General features: G+C 39.7%; 1 protein-coding gene across 3 annotated transcripts in view; it reads right to left on the bottom strand.

The window, feature by feature from the left end:
* Positions 1-19,996, bottom strand: part of RIMS2 (regulating synaptic membrane exocytosis 2) — a 257,498-nt gene that overhangs the window by 38,033 nt on the left and 199,469 nt on the right. For 2 of the 3 annotated variants that reach the window (XM_053467731.1, XM_053467730.1), the window contains 2 exons: positions 10,706-10,806; positions 5,819-5,991 (listed from right to left, as the gene is read on the bottom strand). In XM_053467731.1, coding sequence (XP_053323706.1) covers positions 5,819-5,991; positions 10,706-10,806 — 274 coding nt within the window. Of the gene's footprint in view, positions 1-3,996; positions 4,285-5,818; positions 5,992-10,705; positions 10,807-15,614; positions 15,651-18,776; positions 18,810-19,996 lie in introns of all 3 variants that reach the window. The other variant, XM_053467729.1, reaches the window with a different exon arrangement.

Below are 19,996 nucleotides of genomic sequence, written 5' to 3'. Positions count from 1 at the left end.
CTGTCAGTTTTTTTTAACTGTTTGTTAGCCATAGGGTAGAAGCAAGGCATTGCTAGGCTTAATAGTAGCGAGTAGAATCCCAAATTGGGTTTTCAGATCCATAAACAACATTCTTCATTGTAGTTACCGTTCGATCACTTGGAATAGTTTCAGGGTGCCTGAGTAGAGTCCAAAGGGATTTCAAATATTAAAAAAAGATAAATCTAAGCCTAGACGTGAGCTTTTTTACTGCTGGTGACCTTATACTCGGGTTGATAAATGTCCCCCCCCCCTACTAATTCCCATGAAAGCAGCATCCTTTTCTGCTACGGCCAAAATGTAATGTTATTTGATTTAAACATATTCCTATCACAGTATGTAGTTATGGATTATGTATCTAATTATGTATTTCCATCAATAGATCAAAGGGTTAACAATTAAATACATTGTACATTGTCTTCCTTTGCGTTTTGGCAAGTTGACACAACGTCCGACATACTTTGGATGTCAATGGTGTCTTAGAAGAGAGTCAGTAAAGTAGGCCAAGTAAGAACCCGTCCCCTAAACCTGCTCAGTAAGTCGTATGTCTGATATATATATATTATATATATTATATATATTCCAAAAGGTAATATTAGGCCACGGATTTATGGCGTTCGCACATAACCTGATCCGGCATGCGCTGCGCTACGTGGGCGGCTTCACTAATTAACACGCTTCGCACAATCTCTGTTTCGGAAACAATTTGTGCCGTTATGAAAACTTGAACCATTTCAGCGCCAGAGAGCTTTGCAGAGGAATGTATCATAGAGCTCACTGGCATTTAGTAGGTTAAAATACCTATCTAGCAGCAGAAACGTTGTTTCCCTGTAGGAACGCCAGGTTCATGTTCATACAGACGGAAACTGGGACACGTGTCCACGCAAATAACACAGTCAAGGTGTGTTTTAAGCCACGGCAGAGAACTGGGTCAGGGTTTGTCAGGGGAGTAAAACCGGCGGGACGTTCTTCTTATACGGATGATTTTTCTCAGCAGCTTTAATGCAAGGCAAATATTTTATTAAACATAGCAAATGTGTCTAATTTCCTACTGGGGAGGACTTAAACAGTAAAAAAAAAATCAGCAATATTGAATAAACAAATGAATAATAACAACAACAACAAACGGGGAAGGTAATACAGACAAAATGTGATGATCTACCATGATTAACCCCTTAACTGCTGTCCTATGTCTTGCTCTAGATACTTTGTAGGATGGGTGACGGGTGTTGTGCGTTAGCCAAGGAGGAGACACGATTTAGTGGATCAACTTGCAGCAATCTGTGCTGCCAAAAGCTAGGAAGTGTTATAGACAACCTCTTGCTCTATATCCGCAGGGGATGTCAAGCACCGCCACGTTAAACCAGCTAATATCTTGCTAAGCTTAATCCTAAATACAGATAAATGTTTTGTGTTTTTTTTCTTAAAATTAAAAAATACAGAATCTTTATTTTAAAACTTCCTACAGCGATGCCTCTTAATAATACGATACCAGTAGTGATACTTTATATTACTCAGTGCTGCAGAATAGGGGGCACTATATAAATCAATAAATAATAATATAATATTAATATTATTAATAATAATTGTATATACACTTCCCTTATATTCATCTGTTATACTGCGGATTGCTTTCTTTTACCGGGCAAGCACTGTCCCCTACTGCCTAGTATAGTCTAAAAAGCTTCATAATATTTCAAGCACAAAAACCATTTCGCTGAGAAAAAGTATAATAAATCCCCTGCTCTGTGTGAAACACAAAAGTCAAAGAAGGTATTCTTTAGAGGGACGCTCCAGCCACCATACACTTCAATGCATTTCATAGCTACATGGTCCCTTCAAGCTTTGATGTTTTCCGCTTGTAAAGGCATACATGGATACTTCGCCCTTGCACATTTGCCCCTTTCCCTGAGCGCCAGCTATCTTCCATGCGGGAGGTGCATTTGGCCCCTAAAGTGCCACTGAACTGTAAAAGTAACGCTGGATTCTTTTAGATAGCAGCTTAGATAGTCGCTTATAATCTAGAAGTAAGAAACTACTTTCTCAGAGTGACCAACATTGACTGCTTGGAGGGACTGAGATGGTTCCCCAAAACTGGCAGTGGGGAACTAACTAAATCCCCTCTACCAAGCAGCGAGACCATCACTTGCTCCATATCCAGTCTCTGGTCTCAATGTCAGTCTGCAGCCCATAAAGTTGTCAGCTGGACAGCTGCAGAAAACAAGGCGTCTCTCGGTAGATAACGTTCTTAATCGGAGAAGCCAAAATTAGGTTAAAAGTTTAGTGGCTTTTAAAAGCCTTAAATAGTTTTTCAATGCATAAATCTGCAATACAATGCGCAAACATTATATATTAGTTTGAGTTTCTTTTTTATGGTTTATTACTAGTTAAGAGGTAATTAAGCATTAACTACGCTATATAGATTTTACCTCATTTAGATCATTTAAAGCAAAATATCGATAGCTTCTGAATTTTAATTTAACTTCAGGCATAAAGCAGGTTCTAAGGATAAATATAATTAAAGATGTTAATCTGGATCAGGGACTGTCCACTGACAACAAGTTTATGCTCAATACTCAGCAAGACATTTGAATTTTGTAATGCCACGCAGTGTATATGAGATTAAAATGCCCAGGACACACCATTATCGCACACAATGCACTCCAGGCTTACTTAGTAACATTAAAACGTATCAAGGAAATCAAAACCCCATTAAGAGACAGTGATAGATGTACAATGGTAAGCGTATGTGAATTCGAAATAATACGAAATGGATCAGAAATCCAGTGCAGACAGGGTTAATGGAAATGGCTGATTTTTACTGGAATATCTTCATAGGCGTACAGAGGCCCTTTATCACTCCCATCACTCCTGTTCGCTCCCATCACGCTGTTTTCACTAATCCACGTTTGAGTTTAAAAGGCTAACGGATCGTGAGAAAAATCCTTTTGCAATTATGTTACAGATAGAAATGACCTTGTTTTCTATGTAAACAGCTAAGTGACCCCAAACTTTTGAACGATAGCGTATGTCTGAGACTATAGACTTCCCCGGGTAAAGCCTCAGCAGGAAATATCTTTTGCTCAATGTAGGACACATTAAAAATGAAGCATGATTCACTGTCAGAGGAGCTGGAGTTCATCTTGTTATTTGCAAAAATCAGGTCATGGTGAATCTTGTCACATTTAGAGTTTCATTTACCAGCATATTTTCCCAGAGACATTAATCATGTCCAGCGTTTCTCCTGTGACCTCTGTACAATTCTCATGTACGATGAACAGGTTCCGTAAATGCCTTGGAAACTAGATTGGGTAGCACAGTGTATAGGGGAGAGGTTTTCACCTATACAAATTGCCAGCATGTCATAATTTCATGGCAGGTGGAATTTAAATGTACCAACTACCTGCTGTAGTGTAGAGTCACATGAAGAAGTATAGGATTCATTGACTACTAGAGACCTCTATGTATCCGCACACCTACAGCAACGCACAACAAGGGAACAGAGGGACATAATAAAGTGATAGTAACAGCATCATTAAATTAGCCACCGCGCGATAAAATGAATATAATCAGCAATATTACTCCTTTTATTATAATTATAGTATTGATATAGTAATGATCCCGCATATTATTTCCCTACAGCTACAGGTGGGCATGGTTCCCAAAAGTTTCACATTCACAAAGCAAAACATTTTTTTAATGGACTTATTGTGTTCCAGACTAGTTCAGGTACAAAAAGTAGGACCCTCACAGGCTTTCTGGATCTATGTTCAATCAGATAGTATTTCCATTGAGTGATGTTTGTATGATTGTTTAAAATGTGGAGAAGGGGGATCATAGTCACAGTGCTGTACTAATTGGGCTAACATGTTGTGATGCAATGTTACTATCCCTTTAAGGGAAAAAGGCAGGATATGGGCCGGTTAAAGATAAAAACTACAAAAAACAGATACATTTGACTATGAACACATATTTTACCTGATGTCATTTTCTGATAACCTTCTTGTGAGACTTTCCTTTTGACCTTGTTCCTGTTCTGATTTCTGTGTCTCTCGCTCATCATGCACACCCTGTTCCTCTACAGACTCGTTCCTTTCTCCCTTGGCGCAGTTCTCACTTATTATTTGCACCTCTGCACCCTTCTCACTCTCTCCTTCCTGTCTCACTTCCTCCTCATCTTCTTCGGGCAGCCCCATGTCCTTGTGATTCTCCCCTCCGTGACCCTCCTCTTTACCCTCTCCCCTACCCACTATTTCTTTAAATCTTCTAACAAGTCACAAAAACAGGGCGGCATGCAAACAGAAAGAAATGAAAAAGAATTAGCCACAGAGAGCAGAAAATACACACGCAGATGAAAGGAAATAGAAGGGGCAAGGAATAGATCTGGAAACACTGTAGCCTATAATTCAGAAAATAGGCAGGTAAACCGTTCCTGTAATATTATACACCCGTTGGCTTTTGCTTGACTGACATATTCATATTGCCATACAAGCCAACAATCTCATTTTTTTTTGGTCAATTTTTATTTTTATTTTTTTTCTGTCCACATGACATACCTGCCAACAGTCCCGGGGCAGTCCCATTCTCCCATCAAACGCAGGTCTGTCCCAGCATAAAAATACTGCTTTACACTGTGCAAAGGCAACATTGCACTTTAACTGTGTATGTCGAAGACACGCACAGCCTAAACGCTTGTAAGTGAACTCCAAACTACCCAGTATCTGTACTAGGTAGCTTAGAGCTCAACGACGCAGGGTCATGTGAGGCCACGTCCATTTGTCCCTGGATCCATTAAGGAAATGTTGGTGAGTATGGCATTATATGAGTATGATCATAAATATAGTAACCAAACAGACAAAATACTCTCAAATGAGCATTTGTTTCCCATATATCAGAATTGTGGCCCATGGGCCATTATCTGGTCCTAATTTACCCTCTCGCTCAGATTTTTACAATACAGTCAAAGGTTTTATTTAAGCAACATTAATTGCCCCTAAACTATTACTAATATTTTCTAAACCAATGCAGCAGGGTTTGAACTCTTCCCATATAATATGAGTAATATAATATAAATATTATGAGAATATTGCGAATTGTATTATTTATAATATGAAGAAAACAAACTAAATTCTGTTTACATTCTTTCTTGAAAGTTGAATGAAATTTAAAATATTTAATTCTGGTGAATTATAAAATTATTCAACTAATGTTGGTTTGGTGCTAAAACCACATACACAAAGTACTGATGTCACACAATATAAGGAAAGAAAAGCTCCTTATGAAATATTTTAACTTTACTATATGCACGATGGGCATAATTAAAATGTGCACCATTACTGGTGATCCTGTAACACTCCTTAATATAACTCCTGGCACAATTAGGTCAAATGCACTGAAATGAAATACATATCATATACATACGGTATGCCTATCATTGTAGGAATAATAACTTGATTGCAGCTTTATTAAAATAATTTGAAAATATGTTGGTTTTGTTTTTGGTGGGAGCACTAGGCTTTATTAAGAAAGAGGTGCCCTTTACCTAAATAAGGAAACCAAGAATGAATTAAAATGAAAATTAAGATAAAAATAATGAATCAAAAAGGGATAATGGAGGGATGATCAGCACAGTTATCAGAAGTAGACTGCCCACTCCTGTCACTCAAAGAGTTAAAATCACTGACCAATATCACTAGCAAAATGGGGAAGAGCAGACCTTCCACTCGCTAGCGCCACACCTGCCCTTGCTTTAGTAAAATGTGTTTTTTTGTACACAGCTGACCTGTCCATTAAAACTCACCTTATTTTCTTGTTACCCCTGGGCCGTTCCGACTGGACAGACATGTAGCTTGTACTGCTGAAACGAGAGGCGCTGCTTGTCCTTGAAACAGCGGAAACGTCACTAACGTCGCTGTCTGATGACTTGTTGGAAACATTGTCTGACCCCCTCTGAGGATCACGGCCAGCCCGGTGCTACAGAAGACGGAGAATAAACAAGTCGGTGAATAGTTCAGAGCTCACAGATATCTGATTTAAATGGAACTTCTATTTTAAATTCCAATGAGAACCACCCACAGAAGCTCACATTTCTAAAGCACTGGGTGCAGAAGTTTATTTACAAGGATTGACAAACTATCATTCACGATGCTTTAACCGATGGGCCTTATAGGTACACAGAGAGGCATCAAATTATTTCGGCGTTGCCACATTCTCTATTAGGCACAACGGGCACATGCCTAGGTCTCCAAGCTTTGGGTTGCCCAGTGCTCTAATGGATAATATGGTCGCTGTACAGCCAACAGCCCATAGCTGTAGCCCCATTGAGCCCCATTTTTTTAATGCAGCACTGGATGGAACTAGCTACTTCCCGTCCAAAGCCAGTAATGTCATATATATAGGAACGTATGCAGTGATCATCTTATACCCAGTAACACTGTGTGAGAAGTAAACCAACAAGCTTTCCCCTTAGCATAGAATAACTCAGAAAGGAATAGAAGGGGGTCTCAAAGGGAAGAGATTTCACCCATAGCCAAGACGGCTGTTATCGTCAATAATAATGGTAACCATGTATAATTATATGATATCAAACATATGAAATCATCCCACGAATTACTAGCAGCCACAGTAAAAACAAGTGTGTAATCAGTTATGTGTTTATGTCAGATGCTGCCCTAGGCCTGTCCTCAGGCAATACCCCGACACCTACCTTCACAGCTACTGAGGACAATCCCTAAAGACAAGTTACAAATCATGCATTATGGAAAATGTGCGCTGCTACCCAGGCAAAGTATGAACATGGTTTGCTTAGGTAACACAACAATAAGACAAAAAAACTAAATTACAATGGTCCAGATCTTAACTAGAACCAAAAATGTTTGAGGTATCAAATGTCTTGTATTTTCTCCCAACAATAAGTAACACAAGACCTGGATCCTCCTATCCGGCAGCCAGTGGACGTCTGCGCGATGCGTGTAGACAAACTCTGCTGCCGGCGTTTCCGCCGGCACTTCTATAACGGAGCACCAGCATGACAGAACCTTCTCTTGCTCCACCATAGAAGCCCCATCGGAAGTGCCGGCAGCGGAGGTTGTTTACGCACATTTCGCAGACGTTCACCGGCTGCAAGAGAGGAGGATTCGCCGCAGCACAGTATCCTCCTCTTTGACAACCTCCGCTGCTGTACTTCTCCGGCTGGCCTTGCCAGAGTGGCATATAAGGGGGCAGAGTGGCATATGAGGGGGGCAGAGTGGCATATAAGGGGCATAAAGCATATCAGGGGTGCAGAGCGGCATATCAGGGGGGGCAGAGTGGCATATCAGGGAGGGCAGAGTGGCATATCAGGTGACATAAAACATATCAGGGGTGTAGAGTGGCATATGAGGGGGGGCAAAGTGCTAAGGCAGAGAAGTCAAACGGGCCAGGGGTCATACACAACACAGAAATCCGACTTGCCAAAATCTCCAGAGCAAACTGAGGACCACACTAGGGTGCACGGGAGCTGTAGCCCCAGCCATTTAAACTATGGCGCCGAGCCTGCACTGCTCTTGCCGCAAATTATAACCTCTCTACCACCGTGCTTGACAGACAGTATGAGGTGTTTGTGCTGATATGCTGTCTTTAGTTTTCGCCAAATGTGGCACTGTGTATTACGGCCAAACACCTGGCTGTCTGACCTTGGGGTGAAGTTGCTGGGATGTGAACTCCTGGGAAGATTGTCTCGAATGTTTCCCCCTTTTAAATAATCTTTCTCACTGTAGAATCATAGACTTCAAATTATTTAGAAATGGCTTTATAACCCCTCCCAGATTGATGGGGAGCAACAATTGCTTCTCTAAGATCATTGCTGATGTCTTTCCTCCTTGGCATTGTGTTAACAGACACCTGAATGCTCCAGACCAGCAAACTGCTAAAACTTTGGCCTTTATAGAGGTGGTCACACTTGCTCAACCAAGAGCATTTGATTAGCATCACCTGTCTGCTACCTAGCATCTTAATTCATATGGCAGCAGTAAGTTGTACTTAGTTTTTCACACATGGCGTCTCCATTTTGGCTTTATTTTTGTTGAATAGATCATGACACAGTGTAATATGCCAGGTGTTGTTGTTCATCTGAGGTTGTATTTAACTAATTTTTAGACCTGCTAAGGAACAGATGATTGTTATTGTGTCCTCATAAGTAAAACCATAGAATTTTAAAAGGTGTACTTTCTTTTTCACACAACTGTTTACAGGATACACAAAGGCATTATGCACATACATGAATGCGCACACACACACACGCATACAGATATGCTTAAAAGAACTACAACTAAAGGCATTTATACAGAGGTATCCTACATAAATATGCACACATATAATTATATCAACTGAACAGAGAGTTGGCAGAAGAGATGTAATTTGGTGGAGAGAAGACTCATAATACAGAATGCATTTGTATTGGTTACACAATTCAGTAAATGTTTAAAGTGTTTTACATGGTAGGGTGGAAAAAAAGCATTTTCTTTAGTATATTAATATAAATTTGTTTTATGGTAATTTATACTGTAAATAATTTGTGTGCCTCATTTGGTTATTGTTTTTACATGTAGTGCTAGGTCAATGAGATGTTGTGGCTTTATTAAAAATCTTGTAGATTGTATTATGCCAGTGATGTCACAATGACATCACTGAGCTCATTGTACTGTTTATTGATTTTTTAAAAAATTGAATTTGATTTAAAAAATAACACTTTTTTTCTTTTTGAGAGAAGAGGGAGAAATGTTGTTTAGCACTCTCTTCCCTCTAATCTCCACTGCACTGATCACACTATGATCGGCAAGCAGGGCTTCATTGCCTTACATTGCTGACCACAATGTGTGCGATCAGCCAGCAGGAGGACAGACCATGCTGAATTTCTATCTCCAAACAGCTTCTGGTGGGTGTCAGCATTGATACCTACTGGAAGGGAATGCCCAATCGGGCATTCCTTATTTCGAGTCTGAGGAAGAAGGGGCCAGAAGCAGTGTGACGAGTCCATGCGTGCAGCCCACTGTTTCAGTGCCCCCCCTAGGAATGCACATGTACTCACAGACTGCACTTTTCTCTCGGTTGAGACTGTTCCAATTTCCTCCCCTGCATGAGGGTTTATATTGCCTTAAGAAATCATGTTACATGGTCATTGCTATGGAATCATGGGAATTTGCCTTTTACAGATTTGGCAGACATTGGTTTTTTTACTATGAGACTTGATGAATCACATCTACCAAATTTCTCTCTTTTTGATTATGTTTTGAAGGTTTTGTAATGATATTTTGATTCATTTCTGATCACTGATTATGATATGAAACACAGAGCAAACATATAAAGTCGTGGATAATATATCAGTTTTGCATACTCTTGAGGTAATTAGTTGTGAGTTTCCATTTTTTACCATACTCCTTTGCTCAGTCAACTAAGGCATGGTCCCCCAGATGTTTCCTGCTTGGAGGGTTTTTCCTTTCCTGTGTGCTTAAGGATCACTCATCGTGAGTCCACAGGTATTTTTCAATATAATAAACAACCTTGCATACATTTATATTTATTATCTCATGGTTTTTTTTTTATGTTACCTGAAACAGTCACTCAAACAAGTTGTATAGTGGGTGTAAGTGTGAAATGGGAGAAAATATTTTGTGGTTTTGATTTGTGTTTAGGTCAATTAACAGTAATAGAGAATATGGTCTATCTATGAATGGAGAATAAACATATGTATGCATCTGTATGTGATTATGTGAGTGTTATTTACCAAAAAATGGGCAACAACCAGTAAACATGTGAGGAGATTAGAGAGATCACTGATTATGATATGATACATAGTGAATATATAAAGTTGTGGATAATATACCAGTTTAGCATACTCTTGAGGTACTTAGTTGTGAGCCTCCAGATGTTTCCTTTACTGAGTGCTTAAGGATCACTTTTTGTGAGTCCACAAGTATTTTGTAATATAATAAAAAGAAACCTCACATACATTTATATGTATTATATCAAGGTTTTATTTATTTTAATATGATACCTGAAACAGTCATTTAAACAAGTTGTATAGTCGGTGTAAGTATGGAATGGAGCAAATTATTTTGTGGTTAGGTCAATTAACAGAATTAGGAATTAAGGTCTATCTACAAATGGAGAATAAACATGCGTACTGTGTGTATGCATCTGTATGTGATTATGTGAAAAGGGGGTATTCAGGAAGCCCCAATACACAGTAACAGCACAGGATTTAGTAACTACTACATTATATCCCAACAGGGAGATCCAAAACATCTGAACCGTTAGTGTGCTTTGAGGGCTGGGTTGGGAACCATTGCCAAAGCATGTTGCACAGTATTCGGTTTCAGCAGATCCTGACTTCTGTTCACACAGCCAGACGAAAATTCTGTAATAGAGGTACCCCTCAAAACCCACACAAGAAAAAAGGAGAAAGAAATATTTGGCTCCCCATCTGCTCTCAGATGATTTAGGGGCTGCAGTTTAACAAGAGCTAGATAAGAACAGATTAACCATATTTCAACATAAAATATATCATTGGTCACATCAGTGGAGTATATTATTAAAGTGTGAAGGGTTATGGAACAGGACCACAAATTAAATTGAGTGTTGTATGTATATATATATATATATATATATATATTGTGTGACTTGTGAAACTGGGTGCCTTATTCCTTACCTTGTAATCTTTTTCTAGCCTGGAATCTGATCCTGTGATTTGCTTGTGCTTGTTATTCTTAATTTTCATCTGCCGCGTTCTCTCTTCTACATCCATTGCACCTGTACAGCAGAACATGTATATAATTAAGTGGCAAACCATTTCATTATTGTTAAAAATAGTTACTTTTCTGGAAAGTTAGAAAAAATGCCCAATGACACAATGACAGCAACATTTTCCTAAGAAAGTAATACTGTCTAACACTCTCTTACTTTTAATGCTTAGACATTGGGATACGTGATTTCGGAGTGATCACATTGGAGTAGGTAGCATAACATGAAGCTGGGATTAAGCATGCAAAAATCATGAGTGGTCATTTTTCAAGACAAGAATGCATTTTCTTTGATGTTGAGTAGCATTATCCTTCATCTGTAGCTATCAGGTAGATAATAATTTCCATCCTCATAGATCCGAACTGTCCTGTCTTTGTAGTGACAGTCCAGAAAAGGGGGTCACTGGTCCGTGGTCTTTACTGATATCCCAACAAGTGCATTTTGTGGCAAAACAGGCTTTTCGCATGGGCAGTTCAGACAGGCTTTAGGAGTAATGTGAGCGCATGCTGAGAGTGGAGTATGAAGCAATGTCATAGATCCATATACTGCTAGCATGACTACCATATTGTGCCTTCACAGACCAAATTAGCACATTAAGATGTCACTAAGTGTCAGGGTAGGTACCATAGTAGGTTCCCTTGGTGACTGCTATGTTAGACTTAATTCACTACATTTGGCACAGAGTAAGGACAACCAACCTTGTAGTGCTTTATGCGGCTCCACAAGCAGTAGCTGTGGCTAGTTTATAATTCTACCATGCATACCAACAACAGTTCTGGATAAGAGGAGTTGCAGTCTAATGATAGTGTGCAATCAGACAGACCCTCTTGCTACACTAATTTCTTGATCAACATTGTTATTTCGAGCTTGATAAATGACCACCTTTTTGAGGCACTTTGCTGCGTTCTACTAATTGCAGAGGCACCAGAGACTCACAGCAGGTACACACGATACATTGTGGGCAAATTCAGTGTTGTAACATCCCTTGCCAGCTAAGTCTTAGCACCAAAGAACCTGGGCTCCATGGACTTATGCGGCAAATGCTTGGGTAGACTTTCAAAACAAGAGCTCCAGTTTGTAACATTGGGCAAAAGAGTTTGTTGTAAAAGACAAAGGCAAAAAGGAGCATACATGCATAGATATAGTGTCAATTGCTTGCGGCAACTTTCTAGGTATGCTGCACCAAAGGCCTTATCCTCTCAGCCCATATGGAATGCAGAAGAGGATGGTGCCAGGACGCAAGAGATGGCGCTTACTTGATCTTATAACTGGAGATCCAAACAACTGCACAAGACGCCAGACAAACAACCACCATACACTGCCCCGGTTTCTAAGAGTTGTTTTCATATTGTCCTCAGTAAAATGTAATCAACATTGATCAATATTACAAAAGCTCAATTCAATATTGACTGATATCTTTCTAAAATAAAATCCAAAACTATTTATGGCATATTATGCCATAGATCATATTAGTCAGAAACAGCATATTATTAATATAGAGTAACATGAACTAATGAATGCCACTGGACAGGTAACATGTGAATGAAGGTGCCCATCAAGGTGCTAAGGTTATTTTATGTTTAGAATCATACTGCAGCTTGGGGCGTTCTTAATAAAAGCCATTTATATTGCATTGATATATTGAAGCTGTTCAGCTGTTTTTAAAATGCATGCATTATAGATCTATACCCGTGCATTATAGCAAGGCCATGGAAAACATGCAAACCTTACACTCTTCTGAACCACTGACTATAACGGGAGTAGGTAGAACGTTTTCAAGAGTTGTTGTTCTAAGGGCCATGCCTGGCTAATTTCTCTCCAAGATGAACTGAGATAGCCCTATATAACGCATAGTTCAGTGACGAGACTTTGAATTTACTTTAGACAGTGACATCAGCTGTAAGCTCGCCGGAGATGGCCCTTGATAATGTAAAGTGAAGTTGACAAGATAAAACTACAATTCTGCTGCAACTCCCTTTCCAACTTCCTCTTTAGTGAATAAACCCCAATAATCAAAATATCAGTAGCTAGATGCTTAAATAAAACGGGTTAGACAGGTAAGAAGTATGTAAAAACAATACAAGTGACTCACAATTATTTTTACCCACAGCGAACATTTCATTCAATAGTGAGGGTGATAAAAGCATCAGGTCTCGCTTATTACATACAAGATAGCTTCCCTTCTTGCTAAAAGGTGCAGGAACTATAGCACAGAAGTAATTATTTTGCCATGATTGTCACACAGAACTGAATCCTCTTATTAAAATGCATTAGCGCTCAGAAGTCTGGTCTTTGGACCCCCTCCGGCACAGAGGAAGCCCTAGGGGTGCATTTATCATCCATATCAATTTTAGATTAGGATGATATTATTTAAAAAGGCTGCGCTGTTCCATATCATGGCATGAACTGCGTGCTTCAGGGACAGAAAACATACAGATCCCGCTATAAAATATCTCCAAACGATATACTTTGGTTCATTACAATAATGGTATAGGGGAAGTAACACTGAGATATTCTGTGCTTGGTTTCGTTAAGCAAAGGATAGATGAGTTGCTGCTGTCTAAAGAAACAAATAAGTGTTTTATTTCTAATATGTAGTATAATCCAATGGTTCTTAGTGTGTTCTCCGCATACTAAAGAATTGCTACAAAGTGACACTTTTTACGAGGGCTCGTTCCCTCCTTGGGACCGGAATCCCACCGCCCTTCCTTCCTCCCCTGATGTCACAATAATGTATACAGGAATGGCAGAAAATGTATAAATGAATGTGTTATTCTTCTTCTACATGCTTTGCCCAATATACAAAAGAAATAACACAGAATCTAGAAGTATATTCACCACTGTACACTTACTAAATAACCAAGAAGAAGTTAAGCTTGTATGGCAAATTGCATGCAATGTTCCTATCATTCTCGATATAAAACATGTGACTAATCAAGTAGGCTGAGACCAATGGCATATTTTCACTTAGGCTGACTAGCCCACCGTATAACCAGGTACATACCCTTTGGAGCACTGTGGCTAGCGGGTACAGCCTTTATAGTGACTACGTCATATCCTGGCACTCATTATGGTAGACGGTGGCCATGGGGGTAATAGGTACACAGCGGCTGGGGCTGGCCTAGGGCAGTGGACAACCAAGATATGTTTCCGGCTGGGACCGTTTCAAGCTCCTTGCCAACTGCAGCTCTAGATAATCAATCTTTAATATTATCCCACATCAACACACTGTGTGGCTACACAAATATAATAATTAAAACTGAAGTCACATGGACGTGGCATAGTAAGTTAGTACACTGATTACCCCAAAGAGATACCCAAAACATCACTACAAAATGTTACATATACCAAGAAAACATATAAAAGAAACACTTTTTTGGACATGAGCGCCCCATTATTTTAATGGTCGTGTTCCTCTAGCCTCCTCATGCTCTGTGATTAAGAATCATTACTCAAATCCCATATATAGACAGATCACAAGAGAAAGACACAAATAGTAAGCATCTCCTCACATATATTGGTACGCGATTTAATTACTTTTTATGTTGTTTTTAGCCATTGTACAGATCTGCAGAATATGATGGCGCTATATAAAAAACCAATGGTAATAGATATCTAGATAATTTATCTGCCATATATTGTTGACTATCTCACATTACAGAATACATTGCCACAGTGTGTTTTTCCTATGTACAAAACCCATCACTGCAGCTACATAGATAGATATTGACGGTTATTCCATCCAATCGGAACTGGTCTGAAAGAATTCCAGCCAACTCCATAATGGCTATGGACAACAAGAGATACCCCTATGTGACCCTTAAGTGTCCTGTTATTTTACTGATATGTGCCTGACTTCCCATGGACTTGAAAACACCCAGACAAAAACCTTGTCTCTAGGGTTCATAGTTTCTTGGGTATCTTGAGTTCAGGGGAGGGCTGGCAGCCTAAGGCCTGGGGGGCAAGTCAAGTGAAGTGGCTCCGCCCCCTCACACTCACCTTTCACCCCTCACGCTGCTCCCATCACTATGCGGCCATCAGACTGCTGGAAAACTGATCTAAACGGCCGCTGGGTGCTGATGCCACCGGCCGGAGCTACTTTAATCCTTTTTTTTTAATTTATTTAATATGCCGGATCGGCTTGCCATATTAAAAATAAATAAATAAAGTATTAAAGTAGCGCCGGCCGGCAGCATCAGCACCCAGCGGCCGTTTAGATCAGTTTTCCAGCAGTCTGATGGCCGCATAGTGATGGGAGCAGCGTGAGGGGTGAAAGGTAAGTGCGAGGGGCGGAGCTTTCACCCCTCACGCTGCTCCCATCACTATGCGGCCATCGCATACGGCCGCTGGGTGCTGATGCCGCCGGCCGGCGCTGCTTTAATACTATTTTTTTTTTCATGTAATAGCCGATCCGGCTTGCCATATTAAATTAAAAAAAAAAGTATTAAAGTAGCGCCGGCCGGCGGCATCAGCACCCAGCGGCTGTTTAGATTAGATTTCGGGCGGCAATTGCCCCCCGGCCCAGCCCGCCCCTGCTTGAGTTCGTTTTTGTCCCCCAAAAGCTGATGGTCCATTCCTTTCCTATAACAATAGTCACAGTTGACACCATTTCTAGGATCAAGCAAAAAATAAAATATGTAGAGTCACAAACATTTTCTGGACACTAAAATTATCTTTTACAGATAAAGAAACCCCCCACCTGTGATGTTTTTTTGTTGTTGTGTTTGGCCCCAATTATCCAATTTTCTTTTTACTGCCTGAGACATTAGATCATAATGTCTACAAACTACTCACTACCCATCTAACCAAACCCATACCTGGATCCTCATTCTCTTGTTCTGTGGTCTTTTCTTCTACAAATAAATAAAATTGTGATGATGAATATGAAGAATAAAATGAAAAAAAAATATGGTTATGAGTCAACAGATATAGGTGATTGAAAATGATGAAAAACATGCTTTTAAAACAAAGACGTGACTGATGATAACGAAAATGGATATGGGTAGAGCAGCAGCAGCATCTCTATAAGCACATTTTTTTCAGGTCTGGAATTATATAATAACATATAACCTTCATTAGGTGGCAGATAACAAAAGCCAATGGAACTTTTTAACAAGAGAAACAAATGGAACTTCCTAGAGTAGACCACCTGGAGCTCTCCTTCTTCTGGCGTGACCACACGTCACTCCTATACCTTGGAGAGGTCCCCGGAAGGTATATAACCACGGATTGACTTTTATTTTTTAGGGTGATTTTTACTAAACAAGTAGAAATGCTGACAACTGCAGTATCCAAATGATGACCACAAATAAATCTATATCTATATAACAGGTGCATTGAAAATGGGGAATAAAATAGAAATCCTTCTGTAACGTGCATGGCGAAATATATAAACAGAGTACGTGAATTTAAAAAAACCCTTTATATAAGCTAATTAAAAAACCTCTATACCAGGAGTGCACAAAAGGACTGCAAAAAGGTGCGGAATTCTGTGCCTGAAACAAGGAGTTTAAACGGGAACAGCCATCAAATGTTATTACTCTCTGTGCTGTTTGTCTTATTTTTTGCATGGTATAATTAGTCATTTGTATGTGTCCTCGCTCTGTTATTTTAGCTCAATCTAGTAGACAAACACCCCGGCTCCTTATCATACTGTCTTGCAGTAAGCAATAAAATGGCCCTGTCTTAATCACCCAGCTGGACACACTAATGAAAGGAGGAAAGGATTTTATCGGAGAAGCAGGACTTCATTAGCATAGCCATACAGAATCAGCTCAGTGTGGTGTTTGAGAAGGGAAAGTCAGCCCCGAGCTACACTCTAATTAATATTCAAGTCTAAAAATGTCCACAAATAGTTAAAATGCTATAAAATCAGCCAGTAAGTTATTGGAGATCGGGTGCCATTGGTGAAAACAGAGCTGCAGCCCAAAGCATTCCCAAACACTTCACAGACCAAGAGAGAATCCTGCAATTAGTACCGTGTTCCTCCAAGTGAAACATGGTATAGATGCTGTATCTGTCCGAAGACCAGGTTACCCCAAATACAGATACATATTGCCAGGATATAGTAACCAAATTTCTCTAAATGTGAATAAATGCATACCATTCACTCGGTGCAACTCGTCTAATGCCCCACCCACTTTGCTCATGCGCAGTGCGAGTCTGGTACATGAGCAGTACCTGAAACCCCAGCCAAATGGTACAAGTCTGCACTTCTCAACTGCAACATTCAGTTTAGTGCTAAACGCCCTTCTTATGAATAAAGTAAAAAGTGATTTCTGAACTTATACATGCATTAAGATAAATCATGAATTTATGTTCGACAGATGAGCGGAACATGCGCCCCTACAGCAATGTTAATCATCCTTTTCCAGTGAGCTGCTACCGGTCACGGAATATTCCAAACAAGTGCCAAGTGGCTTATGCTTAACATCTAAAATTAAACCTCCAACCACCGACTGAGAAAGTTCTCTAGTGCTGTGGGCTAATTTTTACAGAGCAAAAATTGTTATTCCAGATAATGCATATTTTGCATCTAGAAAGCCCTGAAGCTATAAGTACAGGGGCAGCATGACTAGCGATCCGAACACGCTGCAGCCAGACCACCCAGACTATGCTTTTATCACCCATGTAAGCTGCTATAACAAGCCATAGAAAAGGAGAGTGTAGGGTTAATAATGGAGCCGCAGGGGGATATGATGTCAAAAGAAATGTAACAGTATCGAGTTCCTGACCAGAGCAGGCTGTAACACCCGCCTGCCCCCCCCCATTATTTAAATGTTGTTTGTAGAAAGTGATTATTAGAAGATTTGCATGTTAGAAATTTAAATAAATATGGATTTATTGAGGGCCCGATGTGATTGACTTTAGTATCATAATTTCTTATTCTTCCCCATTTGGCCATTACTGGCTATGGCTGGGAAATGAATGTAGGAGTTGCCCTCAACTGGGTCAATCCTAAATAAATTCTTGGACTGGTTAAATGTCATTGACCCGGGTATTGCTTTCCAAACCTGTAGAACTGTGTAACATTTCATGAGCCTTTGAATTTTACAAGGATATTTTGCAATAACTTATATTTAATGTGACGGCAGGGTGAGGACCTTGCCAGGACATGGGAAGAAGATCAGTTTAGCAGTTGGGGAAAAGAGACTTTCACTATTATTACCTGGTGGATTTATAGGGAGAAACGCTACTACATCCCAGTGCTAGATCATGGCATTTATTGCCCTCTCTTCATGAATAGGTGGCTAGGTTTGTGGAGATTGTGACAGCCCAGGTTTATGGCTTGGAGTTTGGGGCTGCGTCCTCTCATGGGTAGAGGCAGCCCTAATACCCAATGGTCAATGTGAGGGCATGGTGCTGTACCCACATAGTGAGGCCTTTAGAGAACGCCAATGCGTAGTAGTGTTTCTCTCTTAGAAAATATGTAATCTGCTAGCGATATCTTGGTTTATGAGTAAATGCCGTGGCCATTATTATTCACATTTTGTGTCTGAGAAGTTATGTGGATGAATGTATCAAGTGAGTTTTGTTGGGAGTACAATTGGAGGCATTTGAGGATTCCACTAGTCATGCTTGTTTTCCCCAAACCAATAACTTGTTAAGAATAATGTGAGGTTTATTTCCTAAGGAGGGAGTTGTGGTTTATAGTTTTATACTCCCTGACTTCAGTATACATTATGAAGGGTCAACCCCAGTGAGCTTCTACTGCAAAACGACTTAGGTGGCCCTGAGAAATTTCAATCAGATTTTCAAGAAGCCTTCCTGATGTAAGAAAGTTCTTCTCCAAGGAGCTACTGATTGGGGTTGGCCATTTATAGTGCATTCTGGTAACATGAAGTTGAGATGTTTTCTGTGCTCCTGCGTTAGTAAATAAACCCCGTTCTTCTGAATGATGCACCAAGGCAGATAGGAGACACACACATAAGACAACAGGTTGAAAAGAAAAGGGTAAAGAAAATGTTGAAGGAACAGACCTGAGTTTCGTCTCCGTGGCAGGTCCACATCTTCTGTGACCACACCGTGAAGTAACAGAGACAAAGGAGATGGGAGTGAGTTATGAGCTCGGAAAGGAGAGACGGACACTGAAGGAAAACGACTGAAAAGGTTTAGACAGATTCACAGAGGACACAAGCAGAACACAGACACGATCTTAAAGAGAGATTTCACAGGACGTAATGTGGAACGCACAAGAAACTATTAGCCGGTTCCTCAAGTTTTGGGGGAAAAAATAAAACAGTTCATGCATTTACAAAATCTTATTAACAGACGAAACACAAAAGAAACACATTGCAATAAACAATGTTAACAAAAAACACAAACGTACACTCAAAGTATTAAAATAACAAAATTGTGTTTCCGCCATTAGAACCAACCTTGAAAAAAGTTAGTAATTATTGCATAAAATACCTCCGCTTTATCTGGCCTTTACGTTGATCTTAAATATACCCAGGAATTAAATTACATTAATACAAAATATTTAATATATTATACACACCAATACAGACATCTGGATTGTAGGATTAGGTTTAAAATGCAGAGTTGTGGAAATTCATAAATCAGAGATCGGAAATGCAAAAATTGCTGCAAGAAACCGAACTTTTACATAAGAAACCAAATTTAATGGCAGATAGGAAACATTCGGCTCATTTAGTCTTCCTCAGACCTTAATCAGTCCTAGGTCTTGTCTTACATGCAGGATAGACACACGCCTAAACCATGCATGTTTAAATTCTCTCACTGTGTAGCCTCTACCTCTTCTGCTGGGAGGCTGTTCCTCTTATCTACCATCACCTCAGTAAAACCTCTTTTCCGTTACATTGAGTAAGATATGAAGTTCAGATAACTGAATACGCATTGATTGCCCACAAGGTAACAACCTAGTCTTCCTTAATATGTTGCAAAACCAATGGATAAGATTAAAGGGTTTGTTATAGGAAGTCGATGCTGTATGAACATATCCCTAAATATAGACTAATCGCTCCGCAGATCAACAAACGTGACATGAAAAACCTAACAAGGCAAACAAAAAATATATTTAATCTGATTTCACATATATTTAAGAAAAGTAGGATTTGGAGATTTTGTTTCTATCCTGAAGTCTCCTTCTGGACATCAGGCAAAGAATGGATTTCGTTATCCAATAAGACAAATAAAATCTGTATTAACCTGTGTGAAAACAGAACTGACTATCTTT

This window comes from Spea bombifrons, chromosome 5, assembly GCF_027358695.1.
Source record: "Spea bombifrons isolate aSpeBom1 chromosome 5, aSpeBom1.2.pri, whole genome shotgun sequence".
In the NCBI taxonomy this organism is placed as follows: domain Eukaryota; kingdom Metazoa; phylum Chordata; class Amphibia; order Anura; family Pelobatidae; genus Spea; species Spea bombifrons.
The sequence above is the reverse complement of the archived record's forward strand: the minus strand, read 5'-3'. Positions and strand labels throughout refer to the sequence as shown.